Source organism: Chlorocebus sabaeus, chromosome 25 (genome assembly GCF_047675955.1).
Source record: "Chlorocebus sabaeus isolate Y175 chromosome 25, mChlSab1.0.hap1, whole genome shotgun sequence".
Taxonomy (NCBI): Eukaryota; Metazoa; Chordata; class Mammalia; order Primates; family Cercopithecidae; genus Chlorocebus; species Chlorocebus sabaeus.
Genome location: NC_132928.1, coordinates 70,510,531 through 70,524,671, shown reverse-complemented (window position 1 = coordinate 70,524,671; position 14,141 = coordinate 70,510,531). Strand labels below are relative to the sequence as shown.

At 42.4% G+C, this 14,141-nt stretch overlaps 1 protein-coding gene across 5 annotated transcripts in view; it reads left to right on the top strand.

The window, feature by feature from the left end:
- SIPA1L2 (signal induced proliferation associated 1 like 2) overlaps positions 1-14,141 on the top strand; it is a 231,467-nt gene that overhangs the window by 108,105 nt on the left and 109,221 nt on the right. For all 5 annotated transcript variants that reach the window (XM_007989805.3, XM_037986029.2, XM_007989806.3 and 2 more), the window contains exon 2: positions 7,084-8,836. In XM_007989805.3, coding sequence (XP_007987996.3) covers positions 7,354-8,836 — 1,483 coding nt within the window. In that variant the 5' untranslated portion in view covers positions 7,084-7,353. The remainder of the gene's footprint in view (positions 1-7,083; positions 8,837-14,141) is intronic.

Sequence of the window (14,141 nt, the reverse complement as noted above, 5' to 3'; positions counted from 1 at the left end):
TGGTAGAGCTGGATATTTGCCAAGTGTCCACATGCCAGGACATGTCTATGCCTTCACCATGCTTAGAGTTTACAGGAGGATAACAGCAAGTAATAAACTGGTATAGTCTGGTGTAACTTCGAGTAAGAAAGAAAAAAAAAGGTACAATGCTATGGCGGCCAAAAGTAAGATCACTTACACCCAACCTTAAGGTTTGAGAAGGCATTTTAAAAACATGATATGTGAACTGAGGTGTGATGGATAACACCTCTTAGCAAGGCAGGAAATAAACACGTCTTGAAGAGATGTTGGCAGAGGTAGTGGCATGTACAGAGGATAAGAACATGAAGGTCAACACATGGGAGCATAGAGGGTGGAAATCCAGCAGCTGCACGAGGGGCTGTAACTCATGGATCAAATCATGAGTGGCTTCTTAAAGCAAGCAGCTTTATTCAGAGGGAAATAAGGAACTGTTGAAGGATTTCATTATAATCTAGGAGAAATATGATAGTGGTTTTAACTCTGGTTGTAGCAGTCGAGATGGAGAGACTGACATGGATTTGAGGAGTACTTGGAAGGTAAAATGGGCATGATTGAATGTGGGCTGTGAGGGGAAGGCAGGATGAACCCTGGGTGTTTGGCTTGGGCACCTGAGTGGTTGGTGATGCCTTTCCCTGAGCCGGGCAGAGGAGGAGCAGATTTGGGTGCAGGGAGGGGTAGGCAGGAGAACCTGGACTATCTTAGTGCAACTTGGAAATGTTGACTGTGAGATGTCTTTGGGCTTGTGGATAAGGATTTATGAGTCATCAGCATAGAGATGGCATATGAGACTACAAGGATGGCACAAGGGAATGTATAAAATTAGAAGGCAGGCTAGGGTAAACCTGAAAAACCTCAGCATTTAAAGACGACCTGAGGAGGAGGAGGAGCCAGCCAGGAGACCAAAAGAGACAAATGAGAAATCAGTGTGCTCCTTGCAGGTGTTATGATAATGTGTCGACTCAGGACTTTGGGATACTTTGGTCTGCAATCATTTCAATTTAAATGGATAGATAGAGGTTAATGATGATTGTCAACCGAGTGTCGGACATGACTGGGAGTAGAAGCAGTGACTATGACAGACCAGGACCCCACTCCAGTGGAGTTTACCAAGCTGCTTTACTTACAGAGTCACCCAAACGCCCCATTTAAGAAACCTTTGACTGGGCCCATTTCTTCACTATGAAGTACAAATCAATATAAAGGAAACTCATAATATGGGTTACTTGTGGAGACTGAATCCTTCAGGGTTTTTTTTTATTGAGGTCTTGCTTTACTCCAATGAAAAAATTCTTAACTACATCAAGGAGATCAGCTTTTCTGGGACATCACTTGAGAAATTCCTCCAAATAGCACGTGGAGTACCTTAAAAATTTGTTGGCCTAACACCAATGTGAACTTTCCAGCAAGAAAAGATTCTATTCCCCTTCGCAGATCATAAGTTACCCCTATGTTATAAAACCCCAAAGAGGAGAATTCTGCTGGTTTTTATGTTCTCATGTTCAAAAATATTTATCTTTGGTACCACTGCAGTGTTTAATTCAAGATAGATGTTTAAGAACTTATTTTCATGTTCAGATCTATCAAAAACTTACCAGGAAAAAATATTATTGAACTTGTATATCAATTTATTACCATTATTATTTAATAGTAGCTATTTATCAAGTTGTCTTATAGCTTTGATTTTCATATTCTACTGGTAATAGGAATGTGAGTTAATGGGCTTTTTTATAGCTATTTTTTTTTTTTTTTTTATCATTTCACTTAATACCTGGCTTAGTTTTTGGTAAATGCATTTTAGGTGATCAGACCTCAGCTCATTGATTGTCTTCTTGACCGCAGAGAGAGGGTAAAAGTGGGATCAGTTCTTCCTTTTATTCCCTGTCCTATTATCCATATTAGTATTAGAGCTGTTGGGATACTGGCATGAAAAATAAGCATTTTTTTTTTTTTTTTTACTGTAGTTATACTTGTATTATAAATCTGCTATATAATTTTAACCATTTTTTCCCTTGAATGGGGCTCATAATTTGTGCGTTTTGTGGTTTTCAATCCATTTGCTACAGCTGCAGTCCTGATAAGTGGCTCAATTATAACTATAATATTGGTCTTAAAGACTCACTGATGTCTCATGGAAAACTTCGAAAAACATCCTATTTAAAGACAATTATGCTTAAATATCAAATGTTCTCCATTTCTTTTCTATCCTTTAAAAGTTATTACCAAGACAGTTAGCATGAGAACAGCTCCTTCAAGCTCTAAAATTCTTCAGTGTTGGTCAGTGGCCTTCCCTAGCCCTTCCTTACTTGGGGGCACCCCCACTACCTGTGGGGTTTCTGTCTGGGTTTTTTAAGTGCTTGCAGAGTGTTGGTGACTATTTTCTGTTTTTACTGGGGAGCAAAAGCCATAGAATTTCATGAAATGCAAGAATAATTGGAAACTATGGGGAGAGGGCCAGTGCCCCTCACAGTAAAAATTAGCTTAAAGAACAGAAAGAAAACTGCATGTAGACACAATCCAGAGATCCATTTTTATTAGATCATTCAAAGGCAAACTCTTTCTTCTCACCACCTTCCAGATGGTCAGAATCTAGGTTTAGGAAATTACCTGGAAGAGAGAATATTCATGTTGCTGTCAAGGTCACAGGCCTCTTATAGATGAGTCTGTCATCTTTATAAAGTTCCAGGGAAGGAATTAAATGAGTCTCAGATTTTCCTTGATGTTTGTTTTTTCTTAAGCTATTCCAGCTTAGTAGTATGAGTCCATTTAACTGTTAGGAAAGCAGTTAATATCCTTGTGCTGTTAATTAGAATAAGGCAGGAGGGAGCAAGTGGTACCAGTGACACTCACCATATACATGTACAATGAGGATCCAGTTTATGCTACAGCTTTCCAATATTTCATTTCATAGCACGTTTGCTTTCTAAGGAGAAATACCATGGCCTTTTTGTTTGAGGACTCTGCATTTGCCAATCTGAAACTCTCGTAACTGGTTTTTTACAATCTGTTAGAATGACAAGATGATGTAAAATCACAGAGAGGGGAAGGACAGGCGTGACTCACAGCTGCTCAGGAAGAAGGCATGTGTGGGCCCTCGCTTCATATGGCTTCTTCTCTAACTCGGACACGAAGCTGAGGTGGCCTTTTGACCAGGTCTTTCGATTGCATGGTTTCCATGTGCCATCCGGTTTTGGAGTGATACCATTCACGGGCATGCATCCAGAGCCCCCAGGAAGCTGGCGACATGCCACCTACAGAAAATGGAGCTCTGCAAACAGCCGCTTCGCCGCGCTCACAAGAGGACAGAGACTGGTGGCAGGATTGGCCGTTTAGGCCTCCTCATTACCTACCATGTTTGGGAATGGGCCTTGGGTCTACTAGAGGAAGCTGCTGAGATGCTTAGAAGATGAAGTATGACATTCTTTTCTTTGTATACAATGAGAAGACATGTCTGTAATCACCTCATTTGGCTGGTACGGAAGTGGGGGTGGGAAGCTCTCTTTTCAGAGTGGAATAGTTGCTGAATTTTGTGTTTACCTGTTGTAAGGATTTGGGAAAATGCCATGGAGCACATAGTGTCCTGCAAAGTGTTAACATTCATTTATAGGTGTCTGACTTTATAATGAGTGGTTTTCTACAAAGTTATATCAAATGAAACATTTGTGATTACAGTATATTATATAATATATTCCTATAACCACCAGAATTTTTCATTTAAATATTTTCTAATATAAGGGCTTACTGCCTAATATATTTGTATAGTGATTTGTTAATTTAATAATATTTACCAAACATCTACCACATACTAGAAACAGCTCCAGGCACCGTAGATAAAATGGGGAAGAAAACAAACAGAGTCTGGATTCACAGAGCTTTCTCCTGGGGAGAGACAGAGAGAAGCAGGAAGTCCTTAGAGGCATGGAAATGGGTGTTGGGGAAGTAGAGGACACTGTGGGAATATGTTGTAGGGTCACCCCGTTGCGGGGAGAGAGATGATCACGAATGGTTGTCAGTTCAGCTCAGGCAGTGAATGATCCATTTAGAGGGAACAGCTGGGACACAAGCCTGGAGAGTGGTCTGTTTGAAGACTTGAAAGACGCTTGGTATGTCTGGGGCAGGGCATAGAAAACAAGGGAGGAGGGAGAGAGATTAAACAACACAGAGTTTCCACAAGCTACAGTAGAGCAAAATCTCAGGGGAGGAGTTGCAAGGAGATGGGATCCAGGCTGCATCCCAGGAGCAATAATTGTGGCCGTGGGATGAGGTGTTCTTAACTGACCACATGTTAGGTGTGGAGTTAGCCTCACACAAATTAAATGATTCTCCAAAGCAATTCAAGCCACCATTTCCAGAAGAAAGGGGAATGGATTCTAGATAGGAAAAATCGGTAGCTGTCCCGTAAAGCTAATGTTCTTAGCACAAACAAATTTTCAAAATTCACAACCGAAGGAATATTCTGAGATACCGTTAGGAAAGAATTTCACGTTCTCTGTGTTTGCTATAGTTTTTGTCGTTTGTAGTGAACCTAATGATAAGATTCAGCATAAATTCATCTATTTTTAATTTCATATATTATTTATATTTTAAAATCTTAATTTATTTGAGACCGGATCTGACTTTGTTGCCCACGCTGGGATGCAGTGGTGCGATCATAGCTCACTGCCACCTCTAATTCCTGGTCTCAAGGGATCCTCCTGCTTCAGCCTCCCAAGTAGCTGAGACTACAGGTGTGTACCGCCACGCCTGGCTAATTAAAAAAAAAAATAAGTTTTTGTAGAGACGTGCTCTTGCTGTGTTGCCTGTGCTCATCTCAAATTCCTGGGCTCAAGCGATCCTCCTGCCTCAGCTTCTCAAAGTGCTGGCATTGTAGGTGTGAGCCATCACACCTAGCTAATCTTTATTTTTTGACTATATATTGGTGTATTCCATTTTTTCACAAGACATGTGTAATAAATATTTTGTAACTTTCATTTCATGTGTTAAACATTGAGAAAGTTACAAATGTTAGAGGAATGTGAAAGCTCAGAAGATAGATTTTCAAGTAAGAATCTGAGCCCAGTAAATTATAATAGCTGGTTAGGTTTTCCAGGACTAATTATCATCTTATTCTTGCTAATGCTAGTTTTAATATTTAATGTTTCTCTGGTTTATTTTGCACATCTATTAGTTGGTGGCCTAAACTCAGAGCTTCCCTGTGGAGCGTGGTGAATAGGTTACAAGTGTGAGGAGATGCTGGTTTTCTCTTCTCTCTGGGTGGTGGGTTGAGCCCAAGGTGGTCAGTCTATTAACCGTGCCTCTAGTTTGAGCATGTTCCTTCTTGACTCCCTTGTGCTGTACAGATACTGGTATTTCAATAGATGACATGACATGGAAAAGAAAAGAAGGTAGGGTTTGTCCTAATTATTTGGATGGCATTTATTTTACAAATAAGAGGATAAAGGAGTTTCAAAGCAATGATTAAAGTGGTTCTTTGCATTTCGTGGATGCGTTTGTTAATGTCATTTCTAGTTGGGGACTGGTTATGTACAAGAGTACAACTTTCTAGTGCGTTATGCACAAGTGACCTGTAAAATAAAGGCCCCCGGAAATAGAAAACACTGCAATTTACCCATATGTTTGTAGACACTTGATCTAATAACTCTTCTCTTTAATTACAAATATTTTTCTTTGAATTTATTCTTTCTTTCTTTACACACAAACATTTTCAGGTGTTACATATTTTCCAAACTCGTGACAGCCTGTCTTACTCAGAGGCAGAAGAAAGAAAGAACCACTTTACCTCTTCTGAACATAATGATGGTAATAAAGCTATAGCCAGTTTTCTTCATCCTTCACCAAAGCATAAGAAACATTAATAACTGTAATTCGGTTTGAAAATGTTAAAATCCCAACTAGCTAAACAGCATAAAAACTCTTTCCAGTGGATTCTTAATGGCTTTGAGATGAGCATGTGGGGATGTCTTGGAATAGCAGGTATTTTTCTTATGGTGGCAGTTGCTTTCCCCCTACCATAAAAAAAAAAAAAAAAAAAAAAATTTAGTGTAGGGATGACAACGTGTCATCTATTCTCATAGCTGTTCCATAATGGAGGAAATAAAATGATATTTTAGGATATGGCAAACAAAGGGAAAATGAGTAGCCAGGTACTGACATGCACAGAACAGAACAGACACACTATCCCATGGTTTTCAGAAAGATAAGATAAATGACTGCATCTTACCTAATTCTCTTAGAATTATTATGTTTAAAAGGATCAAGGATGACTGAATTATAGTTTTTTTCCTATACAGTTTAGGCTATTATCAAATCCATTCCTGGAGACTGAAAAACTGACAACTTAGGTACATGAAAACAACTTCTTACCCAGTATCTCTCTACTCCAATGTATTTGATGTGTCAGATACCAGATCCTTGAAGACCTTTTCCCACTTAAAGGAGGATCTGTGTGAGTTCTAATTTGACTACAGGTGATCATTGTGAAAACTCTCTTGTTAATGTCTTGTATTGACCCTTTTGCTGTGGGCCATTTTGAGTTTAACTGTTTTGAAGGAAAGTAAACTAATAATACTGAAACCCATTATATACATGACTTGTGCTACTCTTATAGCCAATTCATTCATTGAAATACTTCATGAATCCCTAGTTTAAGCCAGGCTACCTTAATAGTTAATGCTGGTACACAACTGAAAGGCATGGTTCTTTGCTTAGAGGAACTTGAAGTCAGTAAGTTGGTAAACAGCAATTAGAGATAAGGAAAATTACTCTGTTGGATATAGATGGAGTGCTGTGTTATCACAACAGTCTTTGCTTAGATGCAATTAGTGTGGGAGACATCCTAGGAAAGTTTCTCAGATAAGTTAATACCTGGTTGTATGATGTGAATTTTATCTAGCTATGTAGAGAAGGAAGATGGTGTTCCAGGGAGGAGTGTTACCAACAGTGCTGTGGATCATGAAACTTCGTGGGCAGAAGCAGAGGAGAAAGACAGATACGAAATCTATTGTAGAATGTGTTCAACTTGAAGTGTATTAATTGCTAATGGCTACTTCCTATCTTTTAATTCAGGTGAAGGAAATACTCATGACCAGCCAGATGTCTTAAGGAATGCTTTTGAAAAGAACAGAGGTGTACAACATTATTACGACAACAGAGAAGCAAATTGGCTTTGGAGAAACTGTATTCTGAAGATGTTGTTTGCTTTGGGCTAAAAAGAAGAAAAAATACAACTACAGACAAAGGCTTTGTATCTGCAAGTATTATGGCGTGGTCAATAGCAATGTAATTAGATTTACATCGGTCTTCCTGGTGAGTCTTGGAGGCTGTTCCTCAGTAGACATGAGTGACCCAAGGCAGTCACAAGAAGAGAAGCACAAGCTCGGCAGAGCCTCTTCAAAGTTCAAGGATCCCCCTAGAATCATGCAGTCAGATGATTATTTTGCTCGGAAATTTAAAGCCATTAATGGCAACATGGGACCCACTACTTCTTTAAATGCCTCGAATTCCAGTGAGACTGGCGGTGGTGGTCCGGCTAATGGTACCCCAGCTGTGCCCAAGATGGGTGTGAGAGCAAGGGTGTCTGAATGGCCTCCTAAAAAGGACTGTTCCAAGGAGCTAACCTGCAAGGCACTGTGGGAAAGCCGGTCTCAGACCAGTTATGAAAGTGTCACCTCTGTCATGCAGAATGGGCAGAGTGACCAGAGCGAAGGTCAGCAAGATGAGCAGCTCGATCTGGACTTCGTGGAGGCCAAGTACACAATCGGGGACATCTTTGTCCATTCCCCCCAAAGAGGACTTCACCCCATAAGACAGAGGAGCAATAGTGATGTCACTATCAGTGACATCGATGCCGAAGATGTCTTAGACCAAAATGCAGTCAACCCCAACACGGGGGCTGCCCTGCACAGGGAGTATGGAAGTACTTCATCCATCGACAGGCAAGGCTTATCTGGTGAAAACTTTTTTGCTATGCTCAGAGGGTACCGAGTAGAAAATTATGACCACAAAGCAATGGTCCCTTTTGGGTTCCCTGAATTTTTCCGCTGTGACCCTGCAGTCTCTCCGAGCCTTCATGCAGCAGCACAAATTTCTAGGGGAGAATTTGTCCGCATCTCAGGATTAGACTACATGGACAGTGCCCTCCTGATGGGGAGAGACAGGGACAAGCCTTTCAAACGGAGGTTGAAATCAGAGTCGGTGGAAACATCCCTCTTTCGAAAGCTTCGAACTGTGAAAAGTGAGCACGAAACTTTCAAGTTCACATCTGAGCTGGAGGAGAGCCGACTGGAGAGGGGCATTCGCCCTTGGAATTGCCAGCGCTGTTTTGCACATTATGATGTCCAGAGCATTTTGTTTAATATCAATGAAGCCATGGCTACGAGGGCTAATGTGGGGAAAAGGAAAAACATAACCACTGGGGCTTCTGCAGCATCCCAGACTCAGATGCCCACAGGCCAGACAGGCAACTGTGAGTCCCCTTTAGGGAGCAAGGAGGACCTCAACATCAAAGAGAACCTGGATGCCGACGAGGGTGACGGGAAAAGTAACGACCTTGTCCTTAGTTGTCCTTACTTTAGAAATGAGACTGGAGGGGAAGGCGACAGGAGGATTGCGCTCTCTCGGGCCAACTCGTCCTCTTTCAGTTCTGGGGAAAGCTGCTCTTTTGAATCGTCTCTCAGCTCTCACTGCACAAATGCAGGTGTCTCGGTCTTGGAAGTGCCCAGAGAAAACCAGCCCATTCACAGGGAGAAAGTGAAGCGCTACATCATAGAACACATTGACCTTGGGGCCTATTATTACCGCAAATTCTTCTATGGGAAAGGTAAGGAAGAGCCCTGGGCGTTTGTGTGCGTCTCGGGAGTAATTTTTTTAGGACCAGTCACAATGTTTTGCTTTGTGTTGGAGCACCTTCCTCAGAGTGTCCAAGGCCATAGTCCACTGGACCTGACCTTGTTCTCCATCATGGTCCCTCCATAGCTTCCAGGCTAATTTTTTCTTTGGAAAACTGCAATTCCATGCCTTTGTTGATGGGTAGTCCTTCATGTGTAAATGTCCTTTTGGTTTGGTTTCTCTTTCTGTCATTCTTTGTCTGCCAGTTTGTGAGCATCACAAATTCAAGTTGATTTTAGATTTGGATTTCACTTGATTTAGTTTTCACCCCTTGTAAGAAGTCTTCCCTGATTAATTCTGTCTTCCTCCTATTCCTCTGAATAATCTCTTATGCTACATACAGTGGATAATTCTGTGATTCCCTCACCTCTGACCTTTCTGTACTTTGCTCCTCCAGCATTGCTGTATGTGTTGGACATGTTAAATCTTTGTTGAAAGAATGCGTGAATTACCACAACAGATAAATTTTGTTTTCGTGTAGTTCTGTCGATGGGCTTAAATGTTAAGACACAAATGATAAATTATTTAATTCTATGTCACATACATGGTTTTTGCTTTACTTATATCTTCAGGCTTGAAGGATGCGTTCTTCAGAGGTCATGTAGTTGAATCCTCAACCTTTAAGTAAGTGTCCCGAATTATCCCAGGGCTAGTAGATCTTCTCTGATTTAGAGACCTACAGAGAAACAGGTCCCACACGTATCAGTAACACATGCCGAGGAAACACGGCGGCACCTCGCACCACCTTTTTAGTGGGTGCAGCTGGTGTCCTTCACCTCTTCATTACAGTGCAGCTTACTTTTCAGAGCTGTATTTTTCTGTCATCAGTTTCACCTGTCAGCCCTCTTCCTGCTCCCAGGGATCCAGGGATAACCTCACGGAGCACCTGAGGAGGCACAGGGTGGGCCCCGCTGCTCTCCTCCTCCTGTTTCTCGTGCATAAACTATTCTGCTTCTAGTGCAGATAACTGGGAGCTAAGTGTACTTTTATGTATTTATTTACTTTTTTACTTTGCATCAATCCAGACTTAGCATGTCTTTCATAATCACATTATGACAACATGTAACTCAGAGAAACGATCTGATGCAATAAAGCTAAATAAACAGATATTTACACTGCATCCGGCCACTTACTGTGAATTGTCTCTCTGTCCTCATACTGATGACATAATAGGACTGAAATAATTTTGTCAACAGATCTCGGTCCCCTGTTGTGTCTCCTTTCCTCTCCTCCACCCTGAATTTTGGTCTTGGCTTCATGTGTGCCTCGGTGTTAACATCATGAGTTACTTTCTTCCAGCCAGTGGAATCAAAGAATCTTGGATCTGCTTTGTTTTGGTCTCTGCTCTGAAAATAACTCATAACCCTCATGCCTGTGTTCATGCAGAGGTATCACATTCTATCACACTGCTCAAGGATACTCTCTAGGTGCGAGTTATTTTTGGAAAGGGAGATGGAGAGATAGGCTTCCTAATTAAGGTTATTTTTATTGATGAAGCCATGGCTGCCAATTCTTAATAAAATAAAGTCTGTTAGATTTATTATGCCCTGAAATCCCCAGGTAATTAGTCATTCTGGCTAGCTGAGTTTTGTAAATAGTTTGTGATCCAGACTTCGAAATACTAGAATATAAAATTATATATATATTCATATTTATGCCAAGACTTAGTGCCAGCATCTCATTCATATGCTGTTGCACAGCCTAAGTGTAAGTGGAATGAAAAACGGTTGTTTTCTGCACCCGGGTCACCACCATTTGATTCATTAATGTCCTCAGGGTCTGTTCCCCGAGATGATTTCGGGTTGCTAGATTCTGTTAGTTTTCTTGACTACCACTTGTAGTTTTTCTCTTGAATTCTCAACTGTCACTTCTTAGTAGATTTAAAGACTCCTCTGCAAGTGATTTATTTCCTCCACCTTTTCTGATGAGCTACTTAATGTTTTCAAGAGCATCGCAGGTGACATCATCAAACTCCTTAGGTTTGAATGTGAAATAAATAAGCTCCACAAAAGAATCTGAGCGTAGACACCCTGTCAGTGAATTGTGGGTGGATGTACGCTTATCGTTTGGCATCTTGGTGCTGTTGGGCACACACTCTGGTTCTCAGCTTTGCTGTGGATTTATAAACCAGTCAGAAAGCGGAATTCTAGATGACAGTCACGCCTCAGTTAACAACGGGGAGATGGTCTGAGAAATGTGTTATTAGGCAATTTCGTCACTGTGTGAACATCATAGAGTGTACTTAAACCTAGATGATATATATTTTTATTCCTATGTATATATTTTTTCATATGGAAAACCAAATGTCCCATCACCATTACTGAATATCAGACATTTCGCCTTATTCATCTGCACTGCCAGTGTCAAGTGCCATGCATCAGATTTCTATATATGCTCCATCGTGATTTTTGTGGAACCACCATCATGTATGTGGTCCATTGTTGACCGAAATGTCCCTATGTGGTACATCGCTGTGTTTTGCAAAGCCCACAAAACGAGGGAGTGGGGAGGCAATCCCTGAGGTCGCTTTGTCTTCGGTGTTCTGTGATTCTGTGCTGTGGAAGGTGCTGTTGTGCCAGCAGATGGGCTCAGGGGCTGGGGAGGGAGCGGCCACCAGGAGCAAGAAGAAGGCCGAGCCCCGGCTGCTCTGTTCTCTCTCCAGTGCAGCTGTGAACTGTGTCCTGCCTCCTGCTATATTTAGCTCTTCCCCTGTGGTCCAGTGTGACTTCAAAGTGAAATTGGCTACAATGGCATCTGCTCCTGCTCTTGCTGGTTTCTTGTTGAGCCATTAAGGACTCCAGGCAGAGGCAGCAGCCCAGATTCTTAAGTGAAAAGTATAGTGAGGTGGAGGCCTCCTATGGTGTGGGAGTAGATTCCTACCCCCGCTTCAGCCACTGGACACAGCTGTGCAGAACCCTTCTGTCTGCAAACATCACAAGTTGCTTGAGCTTCATTGTATTTAAAAACAGAGGGCCTGGACATACTGGCACAGATACGATGTTTTTGAGATAGCTTTTTTCTTTTCCTTTTTTGCTTTTCCCTTCTCTCAAGGATTTTCTCTTTGGAAACTGGCTTTCAGGGATCTATCTTTTGGTACTTTCCAGAGTGCTTTTATTTTGTTCTATGCTTCAGGGTTCTGTGTAAAACTTCATTTTCAAGAGAATTAACTGGCTCCCGATCACTGGCAAATGTTTAAAGTGTAGAACTTTGATGATGTGATTTCTTCTTTATTGGATAGTTAATGTGAAATGTCTGCCCGTGATGCTGAGGTGTATTTCTATGACACGTCATCCCTGAAAGGCTGTTGAATAACTTTGTAAAAGGATTTCTGCAGGGGAGTGGCAGGACACAGGAAACTGTGACAACATCGCTTGCCCAGGCAAATCCATCTGTAGCTTTCGGTGAAATCGCTTTTTTTTTTTTTTTTTTTTTTTAAAAGACAGAGTCTCGCTATGTTGCCCAGGCTGGAGTGCAGTGGCACCATCTCAGCTCACTGCAACCTCTGCCTCCCAGTTGCAAGCAGTTCTCCTGCCTCAGCCTCCCAAGTAGCTGGGATTACAGACATGCACCACCACACCCTGCTAACTTTTGTATTTTTTGTAGAGACAGGGTTTTGCCATGTTGGCCAGGCCGGTCTCGAACTCCTGTCCTCAGGCGATCCACCCACCTCAGCCTCCCAGAGTGCTGGGATTACAGGCGTGAGCCACCGCGCCCGGCCGGAACAGCTTTTTTAAAAGCAGTGAGGATAGCAGCAAGTAGAGTGAATGCTCAGTAATTCCCTTCCTTTCACTAGCGATGACCATGAAGACACATTGTTGCCATTTGTCACACGACTGTTTCTCTGATGGGACTCATCGTGAATGTGCCATATGCTGCTGCTTTGAGCTTTCCATTTGTGAAACAGGCCGTGACCAAGCCCCCTCTTAGATAGGGATTCTGGTTGTGCTTGACCATGGTCAGCCATAGGCGTATCAGTGAGTCTGGTTTCCATTGTAGCAGAGCAGCAGGCTTTGCCTCCTTCTGGACCTGCTTGGTACTGCACACTGCCACCAGCGGTGGGGCCAGCGCTGGCACTGTGTGGCTGGACCTGCTTGGTACTGCACACTGCCACCAGCAGTGGGGCTAGCGCTGGCACTGTGTGGCTGGACCTGCTTGGTACTGCACACTGCCACCAGTGGTGGGGCCAGCGCTGGCACGGTGTGGCTGGACCTGCTTGGTACTGCACACTGCCACCAGCGGTGGGGCCAGCGCTGGCACTGTGTGGCTGGACCTGCTTGGTACTGCACACTGCCACCAGCGGTGGGGCCAGCGCTGGCACTGTGTGGCTGGACCTGCTTGGTACTGCACACTGCCACCAGCGGTGGGGCTAGCGCTGGCACTGTGTGGCAGAGCCCAGACACTGTCTGTTGACACGTAAGGGTTCCTGCTTGGTGTCGAAATCCTTAACTTGTTAAGAAGTTGTGCACCTACTGGGCTATTCGGGAGTTCTAAAACGGTTCTGTGCCCTACTTTATGCCACACAGACCAGAATAGTTCTGGGAGGCAAAGTGAGTAATACTTGGGTAAAAAGAGGTTAAAACCAGATGGGAGGATGGAGCTGGGCCTCCATGGTGACTCAGGAGTGAAGTGAAAAGTGGTTAAGTCGTTGTCTCACCCTTTGGGAACATTGTTTTACTAGAGGCATTCTGCTGGCACAGGAGCATGTGTTCCTCTGAATGTAGTGGGGAAAAATGCGGAGTAAGATTGACAAATCTGTATCTTTTTTCATTTAGAATTTTTAAATGGTATATAAATGTCATATGATGGTTATAGGAAAATAAGAAAATGTAGAGAAGCAAGAAATAAAGTCTCCTCAAATTCATCAGCTATAGTCACCATTAACATTTCGTCATTATCCTCGAAGGCTTTTCTGATGCAAATAAATTTATGTAAATGGAGCTTACTCCTGCTATTACTGTGGAACTTGCTTTTGATGATCATCCTTCCATGTCATTATGTATAGAACTGCATCTGCATTTTAAGAGCCATTATCAATTATCGTTATCTGCACTGAATGTATGAGGAGATACCAGGTATTTGCCAGCCATGATCTGGGCAGATAAGTTAATGATTGTGTTTACTTTACTTGAGAGAAAAACTTACCAGCTTGATAGAAGCACAGTAACAGGGGAGGATGCATTATTTCCTGCCCTCTTGTAGATGCTACAAAACAACTTACCAAAGACATTAGTGAATGT